Source organism: Strix aluco, chromosome Z (assembly GCF_031877795.1).
Source record: "Strix aluco isolate bStrAlu1 chromosome Z, bStrAlu1.hap1, whole genome shotgun sequence".
In the NCBI taxonomy this organism is placed as follows: Eukaryota; Metazoa; Chordata; class Aves; order Strigiformes; family Strigidae; genus Strix; species Strix aluco.
In genome coordinates this window covers 76,866,247-76,889,016 of record NC_133971.1, presented here as the reverse complement: position 1 = coordinate 76,889,016, position 22,770 = coordinate 76,866,247, and the positions used below count along the sequence as shown (strand labels likewise).

The window sequence follows — 22,770 nt, the reverse complement described above, 5'->3', positions numbered from 1 at the left end:
ACTTCTCACTGTCCTACTCTATCTGTAAGTGTTGCTGTTGTTAGTGTTTGAATTAAATTGACGTTTTCTTCCCCTAATGAGTCTGTCTTTTGCTAGTGACCATAATGGGTGAATCACCCTTCCCTGCTCTTATCTCCGCGCCTTTTGTTGTATTTTCTCCTTCCCATTCCTGGGGGAAAAGAGTGAGTAAGCAGCTGCATGGTGCTCAGTTGCCCTCTGGGCTCAAACCATGACATCATCACTGGAAAATTTATCAGCCCAACTTTCACTCCAAATCATAGGCCAAAAACTCACTGTCAGGTACCCCATGTTCTAAATAACACTGTAATTATCCACACCTCTTCCATACATTTCTAAAATACAAGATTAGAGGAAGTAAATGTCTGGCAAGATTCTTGCAGCATCTGGTTCCCTCCATCTGGTTCTCTCCATCAGGGTTCATTAATCTCTTTGAGAAGGCAAAATTGTAGCACTGTTAGTAATGGTATTTCAGTTGTGTGCTTTATCAATGGAAATAGTAAAGCTAACACACAGGTAAATCAAAAAGCTTCTCTTGCACTTTTTCAGCCCCTCTAACACTGAAACATTACAATCTAAACTGTACAGATTGTTTTTTCAGAAATAATCCAACTAGGTATTCCTTCAAAATGGGGCTCTGCACCAGCCAATTGAAACAGCAGCAACTTTAACCAAAAAATAATTCAAATATCCTTCTGGCTGAGTGGTAATCATGTATCTGAGTGGAAGTAGCTTAGATTCACAATGTTGTTAAAGTGATAAGCTCAACAAAGAGAGAAAACCAACCCCACTTAGTCTTTGCCGTTTACACAAGACTTCCAAGTCCTTTAGCACAAGACCTCTACTGATGCTGCTGGCATGCTACACACATACTTCTCACTTGTCACTTGAGCCACATTTCTTCTATCACTGTTTAACACAGTATATGCCTACAGAAGATGAACCACAGAGATCCGTTAGCAGTCACTGCATCATAGGATAATGCAGTGAGGAAGTGACCTCAGGAGGTCTTTAGTCCATTCTCATGCTCAAAAGCAGGCTGAGCAAGGCCACATTATGCAGGGCTTTACCCAGACTGATCCTGAAAACCTCCGAGGATAGAAAATGCTCAGATTCTCTGGGCAACCTTTTCCAATGCTCAACTGTCCTGATAATGAAAAAGTTTTTCCTCAGACCCAGGTAGAACCTCCCATTTCAATTTAAATCCACTGTATCTCATCCTTCCTCCACAACACTGAAAAGTCTGACTCAAATCTTCCTCATAATCTCCTCATAGGCATGGGAAGACTGCTCTGAAGTTCACCCCTACCAAAGACATCTCTTATCCAGGCTGCACAAGGCCAATACCTTCACCTTCACTGGAATCTTCTTCTGTTCTCCCTCTCCACCTAACCTGACCGTCCAGAAAGACTTAAATTTTGCTTTGGGGCTAGAGAGAAGAAAGCTTCTTCCTGCTACTGTCATGTAACTATATAAGCACTGAAGAAGTAAATTAGCAAGAATACGCCCAAGCCCCTACTTTGCTAAGTCTCATGTATCTCAGTCATTGCTTCTTAGGGATAATATTAAAAATAGCATTATGCATTCCAGATTTTAGCATAAAGAATTATTTTGAGCAGATTTTTTTCTGTTCCCTCTCAAAAGACTTCCAGTTCACCCTATTCCTTCTTCACAGCTAAGGTTTTCAGGCTTCATTTATGCTATAGGGATTGAGTTCACTGAAATACTTTTAATTTCATGTTCTTAAAATGTCATGATTGCAATTAAGACAAGCTTTGCATGTTAAAACACTTCTGAGCTGGTTAAGAGTTCAATACTCGTAATGCTGCCTTTAAACCATTTCTTATGTAGAGCAACTGAAAGCACTCTAATAAAGAATTTAATCTTCATATTGGAAAGGATTTTAAATCCTTCTGTCCTCCATGAATTTGAGCTTTGTTTTGAAGAATGATTTGTCAATTTTTGGACCTTCAGAAATTTCTTCTGAATCAGGGCTCAAAATAATTTTGTATCCACAATATAATGACATACTCTCTAGTACTATCTGAATACAGAAATCAGGAGGAATAACTAAATACATCTTTAAACTCTCTGTTCTTTAAAACTGGGAAAAAATACATTGATATGTATGATTGCTAGACTACCTTTAAGGGTTCCATCACTTCCAGCTGGAGAGCAGACTGACTGTGGTGACCTCAAGGAAAAAGTTGCAGCATTCCTTATTGAAGGATCGCCATCCTGAAGTGACAATGATAAAACATTAACATTACGAACATGAACACTTGATAAAATAAAGACTGAAATTAGTGCATATACTGGTAAAATGGATAGGACAAAAAAGCATACAAAAAATATTACAAAAATATTTATTTATGTAAAAGTCTTTGAAATTTAGACTGCTATTGGACTACTATATAGGCAATATTGCAAAGCACAATCAGCTTTAAGAAGAATCTATAACCAGAATATGCACACAAAAATAAATCTATGTATATGTATTCTAGCTAAATAAGCACTTTTGATTTACACTAAGATTCCATTTAGAACTTTTTTGTTACAGTCATAGTAAAGAGCTGAAAAGCAAATCTATGACCTCTATACAGTACCAACTGAAAGAAATTGAGCATTAAATATAGATTTTAAAAACAAAACCCACTATTTTTTCACTTAACCTACCCTTAAAGTTTATCTAGAATGTCATTTCACTTTTACAGTTAAACAAATTAACACTTTGTATTTCTGTCTTCCAGCGTACACACATCAGAAGACAAAATTTCTACACTCTCATTGTAGCAGCTGAGATAGTCTCATGTAAAACACAACTGAAGTGGCTTTAGCTTGTTATTTGCCTGTATCAACAGTTAGGAAACAACTCAATGGTAATATGAAGTACTTTCCCAACATGGCAAACAAGTTCTACTGTCTTCTCAGTTTTGCACAGAACAACCTGCTTCAATGAAATTCATAATTTCTGAAAAACTTCTTCATAATATAATACTAATTGCAATGTAATGATGTCCCCACTCCACCTTTAAAAATGTAAATGTATCTTTTTTACTTGCACACTATGTTAAAATTAAATATGAAACCCACTGTTCAAATTCCCATTTAATGTTCTACATAGGTTTTTCATTGCTTTCATGGAGCCCTCTACTGGTCACTAGTATACTCATTCAACGCCCTAACTAGATTTAAACTTCTATAGAACAGTACTTTCCATTTTTAGCACTGTTTCTAATACAACATCTATGGGAACGTTTGGGGAAAGAACAAACTAACAATCCCTGTATCTATGAAGAGGCAATTTCTATAATTGTAAGTGAATTGCAGAAAGTCCATTCTTTTAAAAAGTCATACAAAGGAAGTCTCCAAAGAAGTTCTAAGGTTATTTAATGTTTCCTAATTAAATTGGTTATTTTAGTAGCTAATACTCTAACGTGGCTCCTACTGAGGTATCTGAATACACGCCGTTCCTTCATATAACTTTTTTTTCCCCAAAAACCTGAATTATCTGTCTCATAAATACCTTTTATCCTTTTGACCAGTTTCAACACAATAGAATGTTAGAAGGCTCAACTGTATGTTTTTATATGTCTGCATGAAAAAAAATCGGTAGCGGATAGTAAGATAGAAAACTAAATTGGCATTTCAAGGAGATAGAAGCCTGCACAGACGGACAAGTACACACTCCCTCTGACAATGGCCAAACAGCCAATTTCCACATGCATAGCCACAGACTAGACAGTGTACCTGTTACACCTTGTGAAGGCATAGTAGACACTGCTTAGGGAAAAGACTTTTAAATTTATGGACTGAAGGTGCTTACAAGTCAAAGAATATAAATCCATAAGAAAATAGATTTCATCAGTTTCACCATCCATGGGGACTTAGAAAACAATTCTATTAGATTTTTTTTTTTCCTCCTACAGCACAATAAATCTAAAACTCATGCTGTGCTATTAATTACACTTATTTTTTCAACAGTGCCTCCAAAAAGTGTTGTTGCCCTGAGAAAAGCCTCATGTGCAAAGAAATCTAACATTCAGATTCAATGCAATAAAAACAACTGTATCTTGAAGTTATATGCTGTTACTGTAAGTCAAAGTGAATTAATTTCCTGATGAGTTACTCATTTATCTACTACACTGAATTTATGGAGCTGATTTTTTTCAAACCTGACTTATCTTTGACTTGTAATAAATCTCAAAAGAGGCCCCAAAATACTGGAAAAAAGCTTAGTAACTTTTAGCATCTATGTTTTATTAGGACAGAAGAGGTCCCCTACCCAAGGACATACGCAAAGGTGACTTTTATTAAATTAACTAAACACACTAACTAGGTAGATGACCTTTTGGGTACACTTATCATTCCTACCATAGGTGACAAATTCTCAGAAGTGCTCATTTCAGTTTCCTTGTTCAGAGCTTCATCAAATGGTGATATGTAAGCACAAACTTATATTCTAGGAATGCTCTCAAGTTTATCAAAACTTCATCCTTAAATTGAGTGTATGTGTAGTAAGCTTTCAAAGGTGTACTTGCTGATTTTGTACAATCATATATTGCAAATAAACAACATCCTGTAACGATTCACATGTTTTAAAACAACAAAATCCTAAACCTGAGAAAAAAATTTTAAAATAATTAAAGTTTTTAAGTTTTATGATTTAATAATCCTCATTCATAACTATCTTTGCCAAAGGTCACATTGCTTCTGAAAAGTCTGCAACATTGTGATTAAGCTTATTATTCATACATAGATGCAAAACTTTAATTAATCCAAATTCTTCAAACTGTTTTCTGCATGATAGCTACTGAAAATCAGCTTTTAAAGGTATAATTACAAATAAATGTAACACACATGCTCCATTAAGAAAATCCACAAAGGGATAGAAGTGCAAGTTTACAATGTTTACTACTCCAATTAAACCAATCAATGATGGTACGCTTTATGTTTTCATAGTCTGTCCATTCTGAAAGAGTTTAATTTCTAAGTTTTCATGAACAAGGATGTGGTTGTGTTGCTTGAATCACAAAATTAGGATTAATATTTTTAAACACCTCATCTTTAAAAATTCTGAAATAAATTAAAGTTTTCCAAAAATTTTGTTTTAATAAAATGAAGATTCTCTTGATAGTGTAACATTTAATGCCAAGAACAGCTTCGTATTTTGAAGAATTTGCATTGTTGAAGTAGAAACTGAGAGAAACATCTGTTGATTGTGTATTATGATAGAATTCCTTCATTACAACATTCTTTGGTTTAAGATACTATTCCTTAGCCAGTATTTTTAATCAGCATAATTCTTGCATTATTAAAAAAAAAAGATGACTAATTAATAACTCTCTTGGAGTTCTACTGCATTAATCCTGGCAAGGGATTTATGGAGCCTGGTGTTAACAGTACACTTGTTGAATACAACACTTTTCTGTTTTCACAAGCTAGTTTAGGAAGACAAGAGTTGCCCACAGTTTTTGTAAGCTAAATAAAACAAAACAAACAAAATAAAGAGGCCTGCTTGCCACCAGGTTTTGGTGAAAAAAAAAAAATTGAAACATAAGTAGTCTCCCCTTAAGAGCTGTTAAGAGATCATGTGCTAAACTTGTAAAGAAGAATCTCAACAACCTTCAACACAGGACGAGATGCTCATTAAGAAAATTAATCAGTAGTTCAAAAAATGTGGCAGAAAGTTGGGTTTTTTTTCCTTTAGATTCAAGATTTCAGAAGGGATTTCTTCCACATGAAATAAAGTCACTAAGTTAAACTTCTTGCAAAGGAACCAGGCCATAAAAGCACATAATAGACCAGTAAGTAAAACACACATAGGAATTCTTGCCTTTGACAACATTACTATATTACCCAATAGGTTATTCAAATATGTCAAGCCTAATCAACAATTGTGTGGATCTTCAGAGAGACAAGTTAACTATTCACCTGTTTAGAATCTAGTATTGTTTGCATCAACATACTGCTACAGTAATTGTAAAGACACACTACCATTTCTTTAAAATAAAATCACATATGAGATCATGTGAAGATTTTTTACTTTTCCTAATTTCATCAGAATGAATGCTACAAATGGTTCCAAAGGAAAGAGAGATCTAGAAAAAATTAAATCTCACACATTAAAGCTGCATGGTGTATGGCTGAGTGTACACATCTGAAACTGAAATATATTTTCAGTGGTTTTATACATCAACAACAACACAGTAAAACATCTGACTTCTAAAGCAGCTAGACACATACTTGCTTTATCACAGTAAATATTTCCTTTATCATAATAAACTGATTTATGTAACATACATCACTACTTAGTCTGTGCACCATCTGTAGGTAGTCTTCATTTGAGCCATGTCTAGAATTATCTGCATGATGATTAGCTGAATTTCCAGACAACTGACTTGAAACTTTATTTTCATGGAGATTCCTCATCCCAGCTGTGACAATGGGACTGGATACTGAAGCTGAAATATAAAAAATATAAGTAACAATAGTGATACATTCACACACTTGTTAACTGTTAAAAAGTTTCAGAGAAAACAGTAGTGGATATTAATGAGTTGGATGCAGAAGGTCTGGAATTTGAACAAGAATCCAACTTTTTGATTGAATACTTCTGCCACAAATAAAATAAGATAAAAATAAAATCAGATATCTAATATTTTCATTTTCAAGAGGATTTAAAACCTAAATTCCAGGTACACATTAGCCAAGTTTCTCTCCACATCTATCCTAATTACAGTCAGTATCATATTCTTACTGGTTATAGAAAACTTTGTTTTCCTCCATATAATTTACATTCACTACCTTTAGTAAGTTCCAAGGTATTCATGAGACATACAACATTACATACAGAACAGCTATATACTTTCTAAGCACAATGCTAAACTTTAAGAACAAATTATTTGAAGGAATCCAATGAGAATTCTACTTACCAACAAAAAAATGCCTAGATACTTCAACAGTGTTCACGTTGTTCAAGATTGTTTTTAAAAAAGGGGAGAACAAAGAAATCCATTCATTCTGAAGGTCATCTTTGCCAGTTGCTGCATACCTTCAGCATAATTCTAGCCAACTTAGAATTAATCTAGTCAACACTACTGATGTTTGGTAAGTGTAAATAAGCTGAAAGCAAAACTTACGTCACACTGGCAAAAATGAGGTTTTTCTCTAGTATAGATAAATGATGGCCATAGCTAACACAAAGAAGTTTTTGGTTTGTTTTGATTTTTTCTACTGTCATTACATATGACAACTATGCAAAATGGGTGTACATAGGAGAGCAACGCAACATGAACATGCGTTTTACCTTTTCTTCTTCCCTTTTATTTTTTTAAAATAAAGTATATACTACCATGCTGCACAGTCAGGAAAGCAAAGTTTAAACATACCTGCAAACTCAAAGACTTTCATTAAGCATGTGATTCCTTCAAAGAAATTAACAAGCTGTGAAATGTGCACATCAAGTAAAGCTGACATGACATAGGAGAATAAAACAAATATCACAGACTTACCTTGCTGCATCTGAGGATGTGGTGTATAACTTGGAGGATGTGAATATGGCATGTATCCTGCAGGGCTTTGAGGAGCATATGGACTAGGCACTGGACTGTTCTGTTGTGCCAAAAATCTGTTGCCAGAGCTTGTCTGTGGTGGCACAAACCGGCTAAAAATAAAATAAAAGTTTTTAAAAGTTGGAAAAGCAAATTTAGACAATTTTTTAATTTATTTTGGAATATTATACATTCAGAATGTTACAACTTCTTTAAGACACAAAATTCCAGCACAATCAAGAATCTCCCTCAAAAGCAGTATTTTAAGCTATCGATGCCTTCCCCATTTTAATTATTAGTTATGAGTCACAGCTTAGGTACTGCATTAGCAAAAGGAAAGGATAGAATAAAAAGCCTTTATAACACCTCCACCTAGGGAAAGGAAACAGTGACATAAATATATACTAAAATAAGATCTGCAATTTCCAAAGGTTAGTCTTAGAAGTTTGCACAAAAGTGACAGCTAAATTTTAATGAACAACTAGGTCACTAGGATTAACAAGGAGCCATCTACTCTAAACATGATTTTTCCAGTAAGATTTCAAAGAACTTAATCTAACAGAACTATACTGACAAGATATAGGACTGTGATAGGCTAGGCAGAACTTGACCCAAAGTCCACCGAATACAACTTATTCTTCCACTGGGCTTTATCTTAGACTGATCCTACAGATAGGAAGCCATAAAAATAACATTGCCTTGTGACAATAATACAGGCATATTATAACTTACATTCTTATATGAGCTTTTCCAAATAAAAATAAACCAAGTAAATACTTCAGAAAGTCCATTACATGCTTTCACAACCCTCAGGTCTAGATAGCAACTCTATGAAGGTAAGCTTCCATAGAAAGAAACAGCGAAGTATTTAACAGTGATTCTGCAAGGATTTCAAGACGACTTTGTAACATTCACAATTCAAAAAACCTTCTTCAATGTTTCTTTTAGATATAAAAGTTAAGAAGTGTACTGGTTTTTGCACAGATACAGACCATTTCATTTGCCAAAACAATTACAGTAACTTGAAGTGAAATGTGAAATAAGTTTATTTTAATAATGATGTCTAATAACGGAAGATTGAATCTGTTAAAGTCCAGCAACTGAGTTGAAACTACATGCAGAACTCTTTCCACTAGACCAGAGTACTTTATTATATTAATAAAGGCATGGATTATAGGTACATGCTACTTGCCAACATTTGGAAGTTTAAAAAAAGAACCAGAAAGTTGACAAGGATGCTGCTGGAAGACTGGCCAAACTAGTGGGCCTACCCTCCTCTGAATGGCCCTTTGCATAACTGTTACAGCAGTACTCCATGTTTTTACAAGCCTTCTTTCCCACCCTCCTGTCACACTGGTATTGTTATACATGCTGGAATACATTAGCCTCTTCTCTCTTACCCTCCTGCCACCAGTCTCAGCATCTGCCACAGGTAGAAAACAGCTGGAGGGGTGGCAGGAGGACTCCTTAAGCAGGAAAGAAAATTTGTCAAAATTATGGGAGAGCAAGTGGAGAATCATGACTAATTCTTAGAATAGAAGGATTAATTTACTGACAGAAAGATGTTTCTTTACCAGTTGAAGAAACTCATCCTGCTGTCAGACAAATGCAAAATTTGTCTTGACACTCATCATCTTCCACTCACATATGGCAACAAGAATTGACTGTCACTGTAGAAAGAATTTGTAGTTCACTGTCCCTCCCACCCCATTTAAAAGAAAGCATTACCTGGAAGGGCTATGTGAGATAGTGGTTTGTTGATAATTGGAAGAGGCAGGACTACCACGCATGGAATTCTGAGAAATATTAAACTGTGACATCATCATCCCTATTAAAAAGAAGACAGCACACACATTTACATACATTTCCTTTACACACATTTCCTTTTGAAGCAATGAAGTATCTCATTTCAGAAATTACTACATACAAAGAGATTATAAACTTTATAGACATTAATGTCATCTACCCACAACTGTTAGAAAATCGATTCCATGTAAGGTGTCCATTTTACATCAATGACATAAAAAAGTGTTCCCCTAAAGCAGTGTTAATTCAGTCACAAACATTAACAGTAGTTCCTTCCTCTGTTCCTTAGAGCTTCCCAAGTCAAAACTTATTAGTAAATAGAAATGTTTTATAACAGGACATATATTCTACACCCCAGGCTGGTGCGTACAGTACTCATTGTGCCAATAAGTGAAGATCTGGAAACTTCACAAATCAGAAGATCACAGAAAACTTATCTCCTATTTTAAGAAAAGGTACAGCAAACAATCATCTCGGGCTAAGGGGTACAAAATATTCTCACTGCCCCCATAATGCCTTAGTGGTTCCTTTGTACCCAGGGACAAAAGCTTTCTACTCCACCTCCACTATACTTATAAATGTTATCAAAGAAGGTGATGAAATATTTCAGTTGCAAAGCAGAATCAATATCCCAAGTGTAGGCTCCCACAACCTGTAGATCCTCACAGTCATGCTTTGGAAATTCAGGAGTTGTACTAGCTGGCAAGCTACAAGTACCAAAGTGCTTGAAACTAAGAGGCATTTGGACACTGCCCTTAATAATTTGCTTGAACTTTCAGTCAGCCCTGAAGTGGTCAGGCAGTTGGACTTGATGATCACCGTAGGCCCCTTCCAAATTAAATATTCTATTCTATTCTAACTCACATCATTATTAGGGAGAACATAAAGGAATCTTTTTTTCCCCCTCTTCGATACAGGTATAAAGAATGCACTAACAACAGCATGACACTGGAGGTTGAAGTGATGCAGAAACACAAAAACTTGAATTAAACGAATGACAGAATTTAATATCTTGCAGCTAAAACAGTGTCAGAATTCACAAGCACACTGCAGCTTGGGAAGCCACAGCAAGCGATCCACTGTCGTGGGTAAAAGCACATCAGCAGTACAAATATTTTAAACCAAAGGTTAGACAGAAGACTCATACAAGTCCCCAGCTAAGAGCGTTTCCGAGCTGTCAATCCTTCAATTGCTATCACCGACTTCAATCACTGCAATACTCACACAAGCAAAACTAGTTTCCGAAATCCTCCCTGTCACCCTCTTTTCTCTTTCCTTCTCCCCAGTCGAGAAGAGATGCAATAATCCCGCAGGAATGCAGCTGTTACTACCTCCCGGTAGGTGTGAAGTGCCGCATTCCAACTACATTAACACAAAAAAACTAGCCCAGAGCAGGAGTGAAAGTCACATGTTGTGCTGAAAAAAAAAAAAATCAGACACCTCCACTCTTTAGTAGAGAGGACATTTCATTGTCTCGAGTTACGCAAGGGAGCTCTTCAACCCCTGCAAAATTTGTTTAAATGGACACTGGTCACCTTGCATAGAGGCAAGTAAGTGAGGAGGAAACTTCAGGGAGTTTGTGTTGGAGGCAGCGCCCAGCATGTCCACTGCCTGGTCACCTCTCACTGCCACTCTAAACGCAGCTACATACAATATTTAGTTCAACTACTAACCCTTACCATTCATGTACAGAAAGCTGACAGAATGTGCCCGTATGAGCACAAACTATACAGACAAAGTTTCATTTTATGCTTAAAGCACAGACTGCATTTTTAAAATACTTTAAAAATATATATATATATTTATTTTCTCCTCCCTAAATTTAAACACGTTTTGAACCACAGATGTGGTAGGTTTTGGTTTAAAAGAATGATAGAAAATATATAAATGAATCCATTTTTAATGCCATTTTTTAAAACCCTAAAACTTATTCTGTGAGGGACAGCTCTCACTTCTCTATCTGTTGGGGGAGGGGAGGTAGGACATGGGAGGCCCTAATAGGTAACTTAAAAAAGGAGGGGGGAAAAAAAAAGCCCAACAAAAACAGAACAAAAACCAACCAAACAACAAAAAAGCGTCTCCAAAGTTTCCATATAGATAACAAGTATGCCTGATAATGATGTAATGAGAAAGAAGTAAAAATAAGGCCCAAACATTTAGTCCAAAAAGGAGTGGAAATTAGTCTGTGGCCGTAAGAACTAAAACACCTTCTTGTACATTTTTCACATTGTTGTCATACCACTAAGCAGCAGATTTATGGCTTCAATGTGCATTTTCATACCTGAAATATTTAAGAATTTCTTTTAAATGCAACTATGATTTTGAATGTTGGTAATGTTGAGGTTTGAGAAAACAGCATCCTAGCAGTAACACTACTAGAATGAGCTTCTTTAACACAGTCCCAGTCTTGACTATAATTTTTTAGCTTGGAAAAAAGTGATATTCATAAATCCATTTTAGCACTCCTACTAAATGCCGAAGAATGGACTACATAAAAACACAGCTCAAGGTCACAGAAAAAGTGTTGTACGATTAAACTGTATTACAGTATCATGCATGCTTAAGTTAGGACTGCTCACCAACAGGTGATTTTTCAGTTAAATATACACTCTTATTGAAAGCGTACATCTCCAAAGCTTTTCCCTTTTACAGGCACACGTGCACTTGAGTTCTTGTATAAATAAATTTTTTTTAAAAAAAATGAAGTAATTGATATTTATGGAAAGATGCATAAGATTTTAATCCCCCAAAATTCTCAAGTTCTGATAAATAGCTTAAAGTGAATATTAAGTCCTTTCTGAACCCTAAGTGATTCTATGAATACTAACCTATTGCTAATGTACTATTTTAGCTGATCTTCCAACACATATCTGCTGAAAGACAAAGTCAAAGTGTTGAGAGGGCAAAGAGAAAAAATTATTATGAAAGCTGAAACTAAATATCTTAATTTTAAATAAATAATTATATAGAAATCCACTTCACTCATACACTATAAGATGCAAGACAGATGTAGTTGCAAGATGGCACCCAGAACTTTATATGTTATCTGATGAAAAAGGTCTAAAATAAAATTAACATTTTGCCCTTGTACAAACTTAGGCCTGATGCTAGATGGTGTGACTCAGTCTGTTCAGACAACTTGGTAATAGAAAACAGTCTGAAAAATCTAACTAAAAATCTAATCTAAAAAAATCTAAGGTGTATGAAGACTGTTTCAACAATGGGACAGGGGATAAGAGTTTGAACATTGCTGCTACATTACCTGAAATGAAATATGCCAGCAATGGGGGTGGGGAAGATGGGGAGTGCCCACTCAGGACACAAAGCAAAAAGAAATGTCCACATAATACATCCTTCTTGCATTATTTGTTCATCATAACTAAAAGCAATTCTTGCTCTAAACTTAGTGTTGAACTACAGATCAATATGAACTTGGGAAAAAACATCAGCACAGAATTCTGCTTGTGCTTTACCTTATATTCACAAGAATTCAAAACACAGTATTTAGCTTTCTGAAGATGCCTTTATTTCCTGACAAACTGTACTGAACCAAGAATTTTATTCTGTGTTTAATGTAATTCTTTAGCCAGATGATCTTCCTTTTCTTGCATCAGAAATGAAGGCTAGGAGAAATGAATTTGAGTTCACTTTGTCCATACTACTGCTGAAACTGACACAAGGAATCACAGTGCACAGACCCATCCCAGGCTGAGTAAACAGACTGTGGGTCCTGCTGTCTTCATTTCTTCTCAGTTGTGGGTATTACAAATACTGGGTCACCGTACCCAGTGCTGACTTCACTACATGCTGGACTCAATAGAAGGTGTAAGGACAATATACAGAAGGAAGACAGTAAGTAATGCAGAAGAGATGAATCTTAAGTACTAGAGAAGAGCCTAAATTTTGTTCTTATAGCTGACAAAATGCATTACGTAAGATCTCTACCAAACCTTCATCTACACAGATTACAGTATCTGTTCAGAAAGCAGAAGAAAACCCAAGCTGCCCCACACTGGTATAGCCTCCTTTGGCCTCGGACGTCTGAATGGGACACAGTAACAGCTATTAAGGCTACCACAATTTGCCAGTATCTGGCTTAAAGTTCCACCTATTTCCAGGTAAGAGTGTGGCCTTTTTCCATTGAAAATAAAGTCACAGTTCACCTAGCTTTTCCAAACATTCATTTGAGGGCCTTCTTCCTCTCAAAATACTTTGTCTACAGCTATGTTTTTCCTTTCTTTCCCTTTTCTTTCCAGTTTTCAGATTCCACACTTATATTGCAACACTTGCACTTGTACAAGTATTCAGAATTACGAAAAATAAAATTAAATATTCAAGGAAGTTTTAAAGTCTGATCTCTTCTGTTCTCTGAAACCAATTTGTTAACTTTACTAAAATAATATCAACTATTATTTTAAGTTTCATGTTGAATTATTTTTTCTTCCATACTAATTCCTTCCTTCAAGAGTAGGCCAAAGCACATTTACTAAAGATAGAGGTGCTTTTATTTCATTAAGGATTATTCTTAACCTATTGAATCAAGCTGTGAAAGTGTTTCTCCTTGTGAAGTACAGAATTATCAAAAATTAGAAAGAAATTAACTAGCTTTTTCTTGTTTCTTTCAAAAGCCTCTGCTGGAACATAAAATTTCAGAAACAATGTCTCCCTTTTGCACTAGCAAAAAATTATTTTACTCTACAAATATGGTGGAAAACGCTAATTCAGGCATTCATGTTCTTTGCGGGACCACTCTGCAAACTGGCAGGATAGTCACAACTCTTCCCACAGCTGGAAAAATCATACCCTGCCACAGCTACCACTAAACACAGGATCTGGAGACTGTTTTCAGAGCTAAAATTCCAGGATATATTTATCAATGAACTTAGAAATATTTAGCACTGCCTTTCACATTTTCATTCCAGGAAGTTTCTGCCTTCTTTCAAGGAACACTATGTGTTCTGTTTTTTTCAAATATTATATGGCTTTTTACTCACTAGCCTAGGTGAACGAACCTAATAATCTCATTTTATTATTTTTCCCATCCAAAAATACCCTACACTTCCTATCTGCTGTGGACTCCAGTAACACTTCTACGTATACCTCTACAGTAATAGTAAAGCTTTATCCTCACACTGTGGAACAATGGGAATTCTCCTACTCATTTCATAGTTTGGTATTTAAAGAATATACTTCAGGTGCAAGTATCCAGATCTATAACTAGAATCTTTCCAATTCATCCTTTGCTTGGTCTCTCTCCTTCTTCATTGTTGCTATACAGCAGTATATATCACTACACTTCAGAAGAGAAATAGCTGTCAAAAAAGTATAATCTGCAGATCATCACAAATTACTGAGACAAGGAATGGCAGGGAGGAGCTGTTAAACATGGTTCATTCAACCTTACCGCTCACCCCAGAACTATTAAGAACTACCACTGCAATGATACACTATAATCTTATAGATTTTCAGTAACATCAAGGCATATTTTTCCAACTTCAACTATTTACCAAGTCAAATATGTGAACCTAGACATAAAGAAATTCACATAAAATTATTTTAAAATAAAATCCACTCAACTCATCCTAGAGATTAAACTTTGTCCTGAAATTAAACATTTTTTTTTCAAAAATACCTAGTGGAGTATATTTCCATGCTTGTGCTAACACAATTGCTCTTAGAAGATGTCAAGGTACATAGCTTTATAGCACTACCAAATACAAGGTAAGGCATAAATATCACAGTTGTGCTCCATATATATTTGTGGTTAGTATCAGTTCCCTAAACTTACAGAACATAAAATGCAATCAATACATAATCAAAAATCCTTACCGCTTTGTACCCCGTATCTGTTTTGCATGCTTTTCTCCCTGAAAACATTAGGATTCCTTGCCAGGATAGCCTGCAGCAAGACCGGTATATCTCCCTCTGGATCATCACTGCCAAGGTTATCTTTCAACTCTCTGGAATTGTGGAAGTAAGCAAATAAAGAGGCAAATGCATTTTCAAAGTATAAGAAACTATGAGTCAAGTAAAAAAAAAAAAAAAAAAAAAACAACAAAAAACCACCAAAACCCAAAAAAACCCCCCAAACCAAAATGAAAGAATACAAGTTACTGTTAAAATATAGGAAAAAAACAAGTCTGCAAAGCATTGTTCCCTGCCTCTATTTTTTTTTCCTCTCTTCTTTAAGGAATGGCATAAGAGGTAATCCTACTAGACTTCAAAATTATTTTCTGTTACTAAGCACATATATATACATGGCTGTCATTTTCAGACTACTATAAAAAGCTTCTTATGCCCATTTTCATATTGTGATCTCCATAAATGAAAGCTTTGGCAAAAACATCAGTAAAGTATTATTGTAGGAGCAAAAATAACATATGCACAAAGGTATAACATTCAGGTTGCAGCCCAATGCTTTTATTTTAAAAAGGGAAATTGACATATCTTTGACATCACAGGATTCCTTCTGAACCATAAAAAAAATATAATGGATTTTCTCCAAATGCAGCCATGCTTTCACTTACTGTTTGCTTTGAGGACTTTTAAAACCTACTTCCATTTGATCAAAACAACTGACTAGAACATGTAGGAAAAAGACAGGGTTGTCAGCATAAGACAATTCATAGGACACGAGGGAAAAATTTTTAAAACACCAACCAACCAAAAAAAGAATACATTAGCATACTTCCTGGTTCAATTCTTAAAATATTTGAGTTCAATACATAATCAGACTTGACATGGGTCTTACACGGGTGTCTCAAAAAAAATTGGTTTTATGTAATACTGGGTATATAATTTGTCTATGAGTATTACTAACAAAAGTGGAACATGAATGAGTATTGCACAATCAACATCACAAAGTCTGCAGTCCTATCTAGCAAGAATGGAATAAGCAGCAGATCTATAAAATAACCTCCACAGTTATGCATAAGGACTGCCAGACAATTATTAATGTTCTGACTGAAACATTTGACTCCTATATAGCAGTCATCTGCTAAGCAAGCCCAATGAAAAAAACCTGTGTTTCCTAATTTTCAGATTCTCACACCAGTTAATTTTGATTTCAAGGAATAAAGATGGTGACTTGATATAGCTAAAGCTCAAAATACATACATGTGATCTGTTGACACCTGATTGAGACTGTGGACGAGCTGTGAAACCAGATTTTCATCCCTGCAAGCCAGAAGGCAGTTCACCTCGTCAGCTATCCGTCCATTGAAAAGCAGGCTTTTTGTTGTTGTAGCAGGTAAAGGTGATGGAAGAGGCAGCTGGTTCAAAACTGTTATCAAGAAATAGAAAGGCATTCAGAATCATTTCATGAAACACAAGCATACAAATATGGACACCTTCTTACTCCCTCATGTGATGAAGAAAGAAAACTTGACCACTACATTTAAAATATAGGAAGATTTCTGGATTTTATTAAATCATGAACACATACACTACACACATAGAAAGGCTGGACTCTGTTTTAAACAAAGTAATGCTGTCAAGTCCACAAGTTATATTACTATATTACTGTAAATATTTAACTGTGCTAATGCAAGTACTATGAATACAAACATACATTTAAACATTCCAGAATATTGTTAGTTAATATGTTATGGCAGCTTTCCCTTGGAGACAAAAGCACTGATAACAGAAGGAAATGCAAAATACTTGTAGTTGTGTGCAGTACTGTAAATGCATTGAGTATACACTTTAAGTTTTCTACTGTGATCTTCAGATTTAATTAGTGTCCCCACTTTGTATGGTCAGGGTAGATAAAACACACCGAAACCCAAAAAACTCAACCCACCAAAAAACCAAACAACCCAACAACCAATTGAAACCACTAGTTAAACTCTCACTTTATTCTTCTCTTGTGTATTTCTTTCTATGTAAGTCACCTTCTCAAGCAAAGGGTAGTATTGGTTGGTATAATCACTAAAATGTCAAATCAGGCAGTATACCCATTCATAAATCTCGGTAAAAAGATTTAATGAAAACACCTATTTCAGATTATAAATGAGCACACTATAGTTTCAGAAGGCATTGTTAGGTCTACAGACATAACAAGGAAGTATACCATATGAGAACCCTTGATTCGGATGATTGGCAGAGCTACACAGACAGGAGGGGAGTAGGCCAGAAGAGGCCAAAAAGTTTTTTCTATTTTTTAAATTCTTTTCTAGAAATTTTTTTTTTCTATATAGAAAGTCACTTTCATGAGTTGACAAAAACAAGCTGACTCGAACTTCAAGGTCCCAGGCTGATTACAACTCTGAGATAAAGCTTTTAACTGAACCATTAGAAATAGCATCAGAAAAAGCAGCTTATGTGAAATATACTCTTTTGGCTCTTCTGTATTTTGAAGTTCTTTACTAAAAAAAAGCGGCAGAGGAAAATTCCAGTATTTTTCCCCCTATATAACATATAACATTACTGTATTTAGAAATAAATTGCAATTCAAATGGAAGTGTCTAATAAAGTAAAATAGCTCGCTTTCATTACTTGCATCAGATCACCCTTGAATGTGCTAGAAACTTGGAAAAATTAGCAAGATCAGCAAAACATATTTATTAAAACAGTATAAATTTAGCTAGTTAACTAGCCTACTCTACTCCCTCTAGTCATCATGTCCTCCACGGTTTTAGGACAACAGGTCTTGCCCACTGCAGTTCCTTCTTTTCATACAGAGAAAAATAAGGTGAAGCAGTTACAAGCCTTTATCTTTAAGTTACTTCTGAGTTTCCAAACATCAGATAAATACAACAGAAAAAGAAGTAAATGCACCTAACAAAAGGGCTAATTTCACCAAAGGTAGTTTAGTGTTTTAAGAAACTCTTGCACCAGGAGTCTGGACAGTGACTTCTACCAGTTAAGTATTTTGACTTTCTTTAGAACCTTACCTGCAAATAATGCTGGAAAACTACCCATAGCCTGGAAACTCATTATCTGCATCCTGATGGCCCATTACTAGACATACATAATGATATATATATACACACACACACATAATAATATGTATACACATTTTTATATATAATATATATTTTGTATATAACATCTATGATCTGTATATATTAGACATACATAATGATATATATATACACACACACACATATTTAAATACATAAGCAGCATCTTCCAATTTGGTATTTCAGAGTATCAGAAGGACAGGAAGAAGTGGGTTCTTTCCTCCAATACATCTGCTTTTATACTGTAGGCAATTAAATTCGATTACTGGATATATACTTTCCGCGTCTCTTGCAAACTGTCCATATTTCAACAGTATAATAAACACAAGGGCTCAGAAGAAGCACCTGTGTCACTGAGCCCAATTATCCTCAGACAGACAACTGAGCTATAAACTCTTTCTCACACTTCATAAACAAGATGCATCTTTGTCCCAACTGCTCTTATTGCAATAGTTGTTCTAGGACCTCATTATAGTAATAATAAGTCTCCACTTAGTTTTCACTAGGAATTTATTTTTGGTCACATTATAACCATTTTGGTTTGTGCCAGTATCGGCTTTTAATGTATATAGTTCTTTTCCTTTCCTTCCATTTTGTCTTCCTGACTTAAAGACAGTACACACACCTTCATCTCCTCCTTTTGTAGGCTGAACAGCTAAGAAAGAAGACTCATAGGTTCAGCTGCTTCTTTCCATTCTAGCAGCCATTCTTTCCAGCTATTACTTAGAGCAACTTTTTTGTACCTGTCCAAAACTAAGGAACTAGGTTTCAAGTATATTCAGCATACTCCACAACTCTACAGTTAGCTGAGCATCAGTCTAATCCCCACTCTCTCTCTCTCACCCCCTCCTTCAGTGAAGATGATGAGATATATGTTTTAGAGAAGTATTTTATCATTTATATGTCTTTCTATTTGTGGGGTACCCAGATATGCTACTGAATGATATTCCAAACAAAAAAAAAAATTCCTGTATTTTGTTTCAGGTTTCCTTAAGAACTTTTTAACCTACTTTTCATCTCATGTTTAAATTAGCGTGTATTATTTGAATGGATTTTTTAAATTCAAGCAATGACAAAAGTAACATTTTTAAGGTAAAATCTAGTTTTGAACAGATTTACCTCTAAGAAGTTTTAAAATAAAACTATTTTTAGTATTTTGAAATACACAGGTATTTACCAAAGAGGTATAAAACAGTACAACAAGTATAATAAAAAGAATAGTACTTACGGTCTGTAAGACTAGCAATCCCTGCAAGAGTAGTGATGGGAACATGAGGCATATCCCCATTCATCCTGAAGTTCTGGGATAGTAGTGCCTACACAGATATTTTAGTTCAGGTGCCAGCTATCATTACTTCCCATCTCCCAAGCACTAAAGAAAAAAAAACAAACCAAAAAAACACAAAAAACAAAACACCAAATGAAAATTCTGTTTACTTTTTTAGAATTTTAAATTCACTAACATAAATGAAGCACAGACCATACCCCCAGCCACTTACTAAATAAATTTTGTCAAGAGTGGGTAGAACAATGTAGTTTTTAAAATATCAAATGGTATTAAACAATCAAAAGGCAAGCTTCTGGTCTCAGCAGCAGAGCCCTTCATAAACAAGATGCAAGATAAGGCAATCAAAAGAACATTTGTTCACATTATGCAGTACTAACTCAAAAATTGGTAACAAAACTTCTGTTAAGAGTTCATACTGCAGTGGATATCACTTAATGCACATAACCAGTTTAAGTAATTAGCTGCTATGTTCACTTCCCAGTTTTGTAGAAGGAGATATTTTTCATGTAAGAGGAGGTTAGCAAAAACAAAAAGAGTAATTTACAGATGCAAAAATCAAGGAGTAAACAAAGTGACAACTGCAAATTCTTAGTACACTCTAAATGTAGTACCTATTTCAAAAGTGATCTGAAAGTATCTCTTTAATATTAAACACTGTCTGGTCTAACTACTACCAGAAACTTTATCACTCTCACAACAAAAAGAAAAGATTTAGCCACCACTGAACTAGCTCATTTATTTCCTGTGAAACAGCACAGTTTATATTCAACTACTGAAAAAGGAATTTGTTCACTCAGGTTTCCCTAACTGTAGAGATCCCAACTGTAACGAAGTCCACACTGCTAAAAAAAAAAAAACAACAAAAAAAAACCCAAACAAAAAAACCAAAAACCAAACCACCAAACAACAAAAGAGGTCATCACAATAATTTCAAGTGCAGTTCCAAAGCAACAAAAATTTACAAAGATCACACATTACAATCCACTATTATACTTAACGAAATGACAAAAACTGAACATGATATTTTCTGAAGGCAAATGAAATAAATTAAGGAATTTGATATATATGTGGTTACCTATTATAGAGAGGCACTTGCGTTAACAGTTTGGGAAATAGTAAAGCTTCTGTAAGCATTCATGCTATTTACTGAAGATGCTGAATTCATTATTTACTTACACTTAATGTTACCAGTCAACATTTTTGAGAATTAGATATACAATACATACAAACCAAAAGACCACTGTTGTTTCCTTAGTAATTTTTACCTCATTCTCTCTTATGCCACACCATTACCACCACATAGGACACCACTGCTAATAAATATGTAGATTCCAAGCAAGACAAGAAAACCCAATGTTATGAATCTTCTTCCTGCTCAAAGTTTTAATGAACCACTGAATTTAACTTTTCAAAGTTTCCCTGTCTACACACAACTGAATTTTTTGAAAAAAATACCAACACTGAGGTTAAACAGAACTGACAATGACTTCACTTCTTTTGCTGCACCTGCCACAGCCTCATTCTCACCACTAAATTACATTTGTTTATTAAAAATATAATACATTACAGGTACACGAATCTAGTTAAGGAAACTGCTCCAGATAGATATTCTATGTGGGTTGTGGTATTTGGGTTTTTTTAATCCAGGAGAAAACAGCCTTCAAACACCCATGGCAGATTCAAATGCTACTCGACACTTGAGGTTTTTTTAACTGAAATGAATTCCAATAGACACAGAATTTCACAGGTTTCTTAGTTCCATAAATAAGCAATTCTTTAAAAAAAAAAAAGGACCTAATTTTTCCCATAATGAGTCTGGAACAGCAAACCCATGGGACCTAACACTTTTAGAATTTAAGTTTTCATTGAAAGGTTAGTAATTAAAGAAACACCTTTCACACATAAATTATCTGTACAAGAAAAGGTCATGTCCGATAATCTCTGCAGAATGAAACTGCACCAAACCTAAGGCCATGTTACTAGTGAGTATTATTGGAAATCCTGTATGTAACACAGAAACAATGAAAAAACAAGATAAAAAAATCTGCTCACTTTCCCTTCCTGATCACCTGGGAAAGCTGTAAACATCAGAGGTTGTCACTACTAATTCAAGTTCTTTCCTGGTATTGTTGCCACAACAATTATACAGATATTCAATGGGAAAAATTCCTCCAAAACTAGACACTTAAACTAGAAACCTTCTCCACAGATACTTAACAAGAAACTTGAACCGGTAAAGTAGAGACCTGAGAGTGGAGCAAGTGCAGTAAGCTAGGACGGTCAGGGGAAGAGTAAACTTTCTTTGTAAAGAGAGTAGAAGGGGTTGGTTTGTTTAGCTAACAAAACAAAGGTCAAGAGGGGATGTCATTGCCCTCTCTAAGGCAGTCAAGGAAGGTTACAAAGGAAGAATGCTACAGGGCAATGCTAACACAACAATAAATTGGGGCACGAATGCAAGCAAGAAGAGAATCAGAATAGAGATCACCATCAGAGCTGCCACTTTCTGGAACAGCATTCCATTAGGAGTAGTAGAGATAAGCAACATCATTACTCTAAAGATGGATCATACAGATGTTACAGAGGGACAGGATATGGTTGTCTTCATCAGCTGGGAGCTAAGCACAGTGATTCAAGAACTCTGTCTCTTACACTTCGAAGTTTTTCCAAGTATGATGATGTGAGTAAACAGATGAAAGTAAACAAAAGACAAAGAGAGACTGATGGAATTAAGTGGTGGGATTAGTTTAGACAACAAACATAAGATGAAGAAACCACACAGGAATATCTGGGTCCAAATATTCACCTGTTGTGTTGAGAGCAAAACTGCATCTGTTATACAACTGGCAAACAAGGTGGGATTCAATTCCAGAACTAGAGACTGAGATCCAGTGAAACTACAACTCAAATTTCATGTCACTGAGAACATTATTAAATTCATTCATTTAAGGAATTTGAAATATCAAGCAGTTAGGGGAAAAATATTGACAGCTAAGATGAAATAGGTTCTTTCATACAAAACATCAACACAGCATGAAACAATTAATGGTTGACTGACAGACAAGTTTTGTTGTGCGGGTTTTTTTTCCATTCCCCAGCTGCAACAAAAGTTAAAAGTACTACATTGTAGCAGCCCACAATTACT

The 22,770-nt window shown here is 35.2% G+C and overlaps 1 protein-coding gene across 6 annotated transcripts in view; it reads right to left on the bottom strand.

Moving 5' to 3' along the window:
• NIPBL (NIPBL cohesin loading factor) overlaps nt 1-22,770 on the bottom strand; it is a 169,741-nt gene that overhangs the window by 94,756 nt on the left and 52,215 nt on the right. For all 6 annotated transcript variants that reach the window (XM_074812998.1, XM_074812999.1, XM_074813006.1 and 3 more), the window contains exons 2-8: nt 19,569-19,712; nt 16,494-16,659; nt 15,207-15,337; nt 9,300-9,399; nt 7,533-7,684; nt 6,322-6,482; nt 2,163-2,256 (exon numbers count right to left, since the gene is read on the bottom strand). In XM_074812998.1, coding sequence (XP_074669099.1) covers nt 2,163-2,256; nt 6,322-6,482; nt 7,533-7,684; nt 9,300-9,399; nt 15,207-15,337; nt 16,494-16,659; nt 19,569-19,632 — 868 coding nt within the window. In that variant the 5' untranslated portion in view covers nt 19,633-19,712. The remainder of the gene's footprint in view (nt 1-2,162; nt 2,257-6,321; nt 6,483-7,532; nt 7,685-9,299; nt 9,400-15,206; nt 15,338-16,493; nt 16,660-19,568; nt 19,713-22,770) is intronic.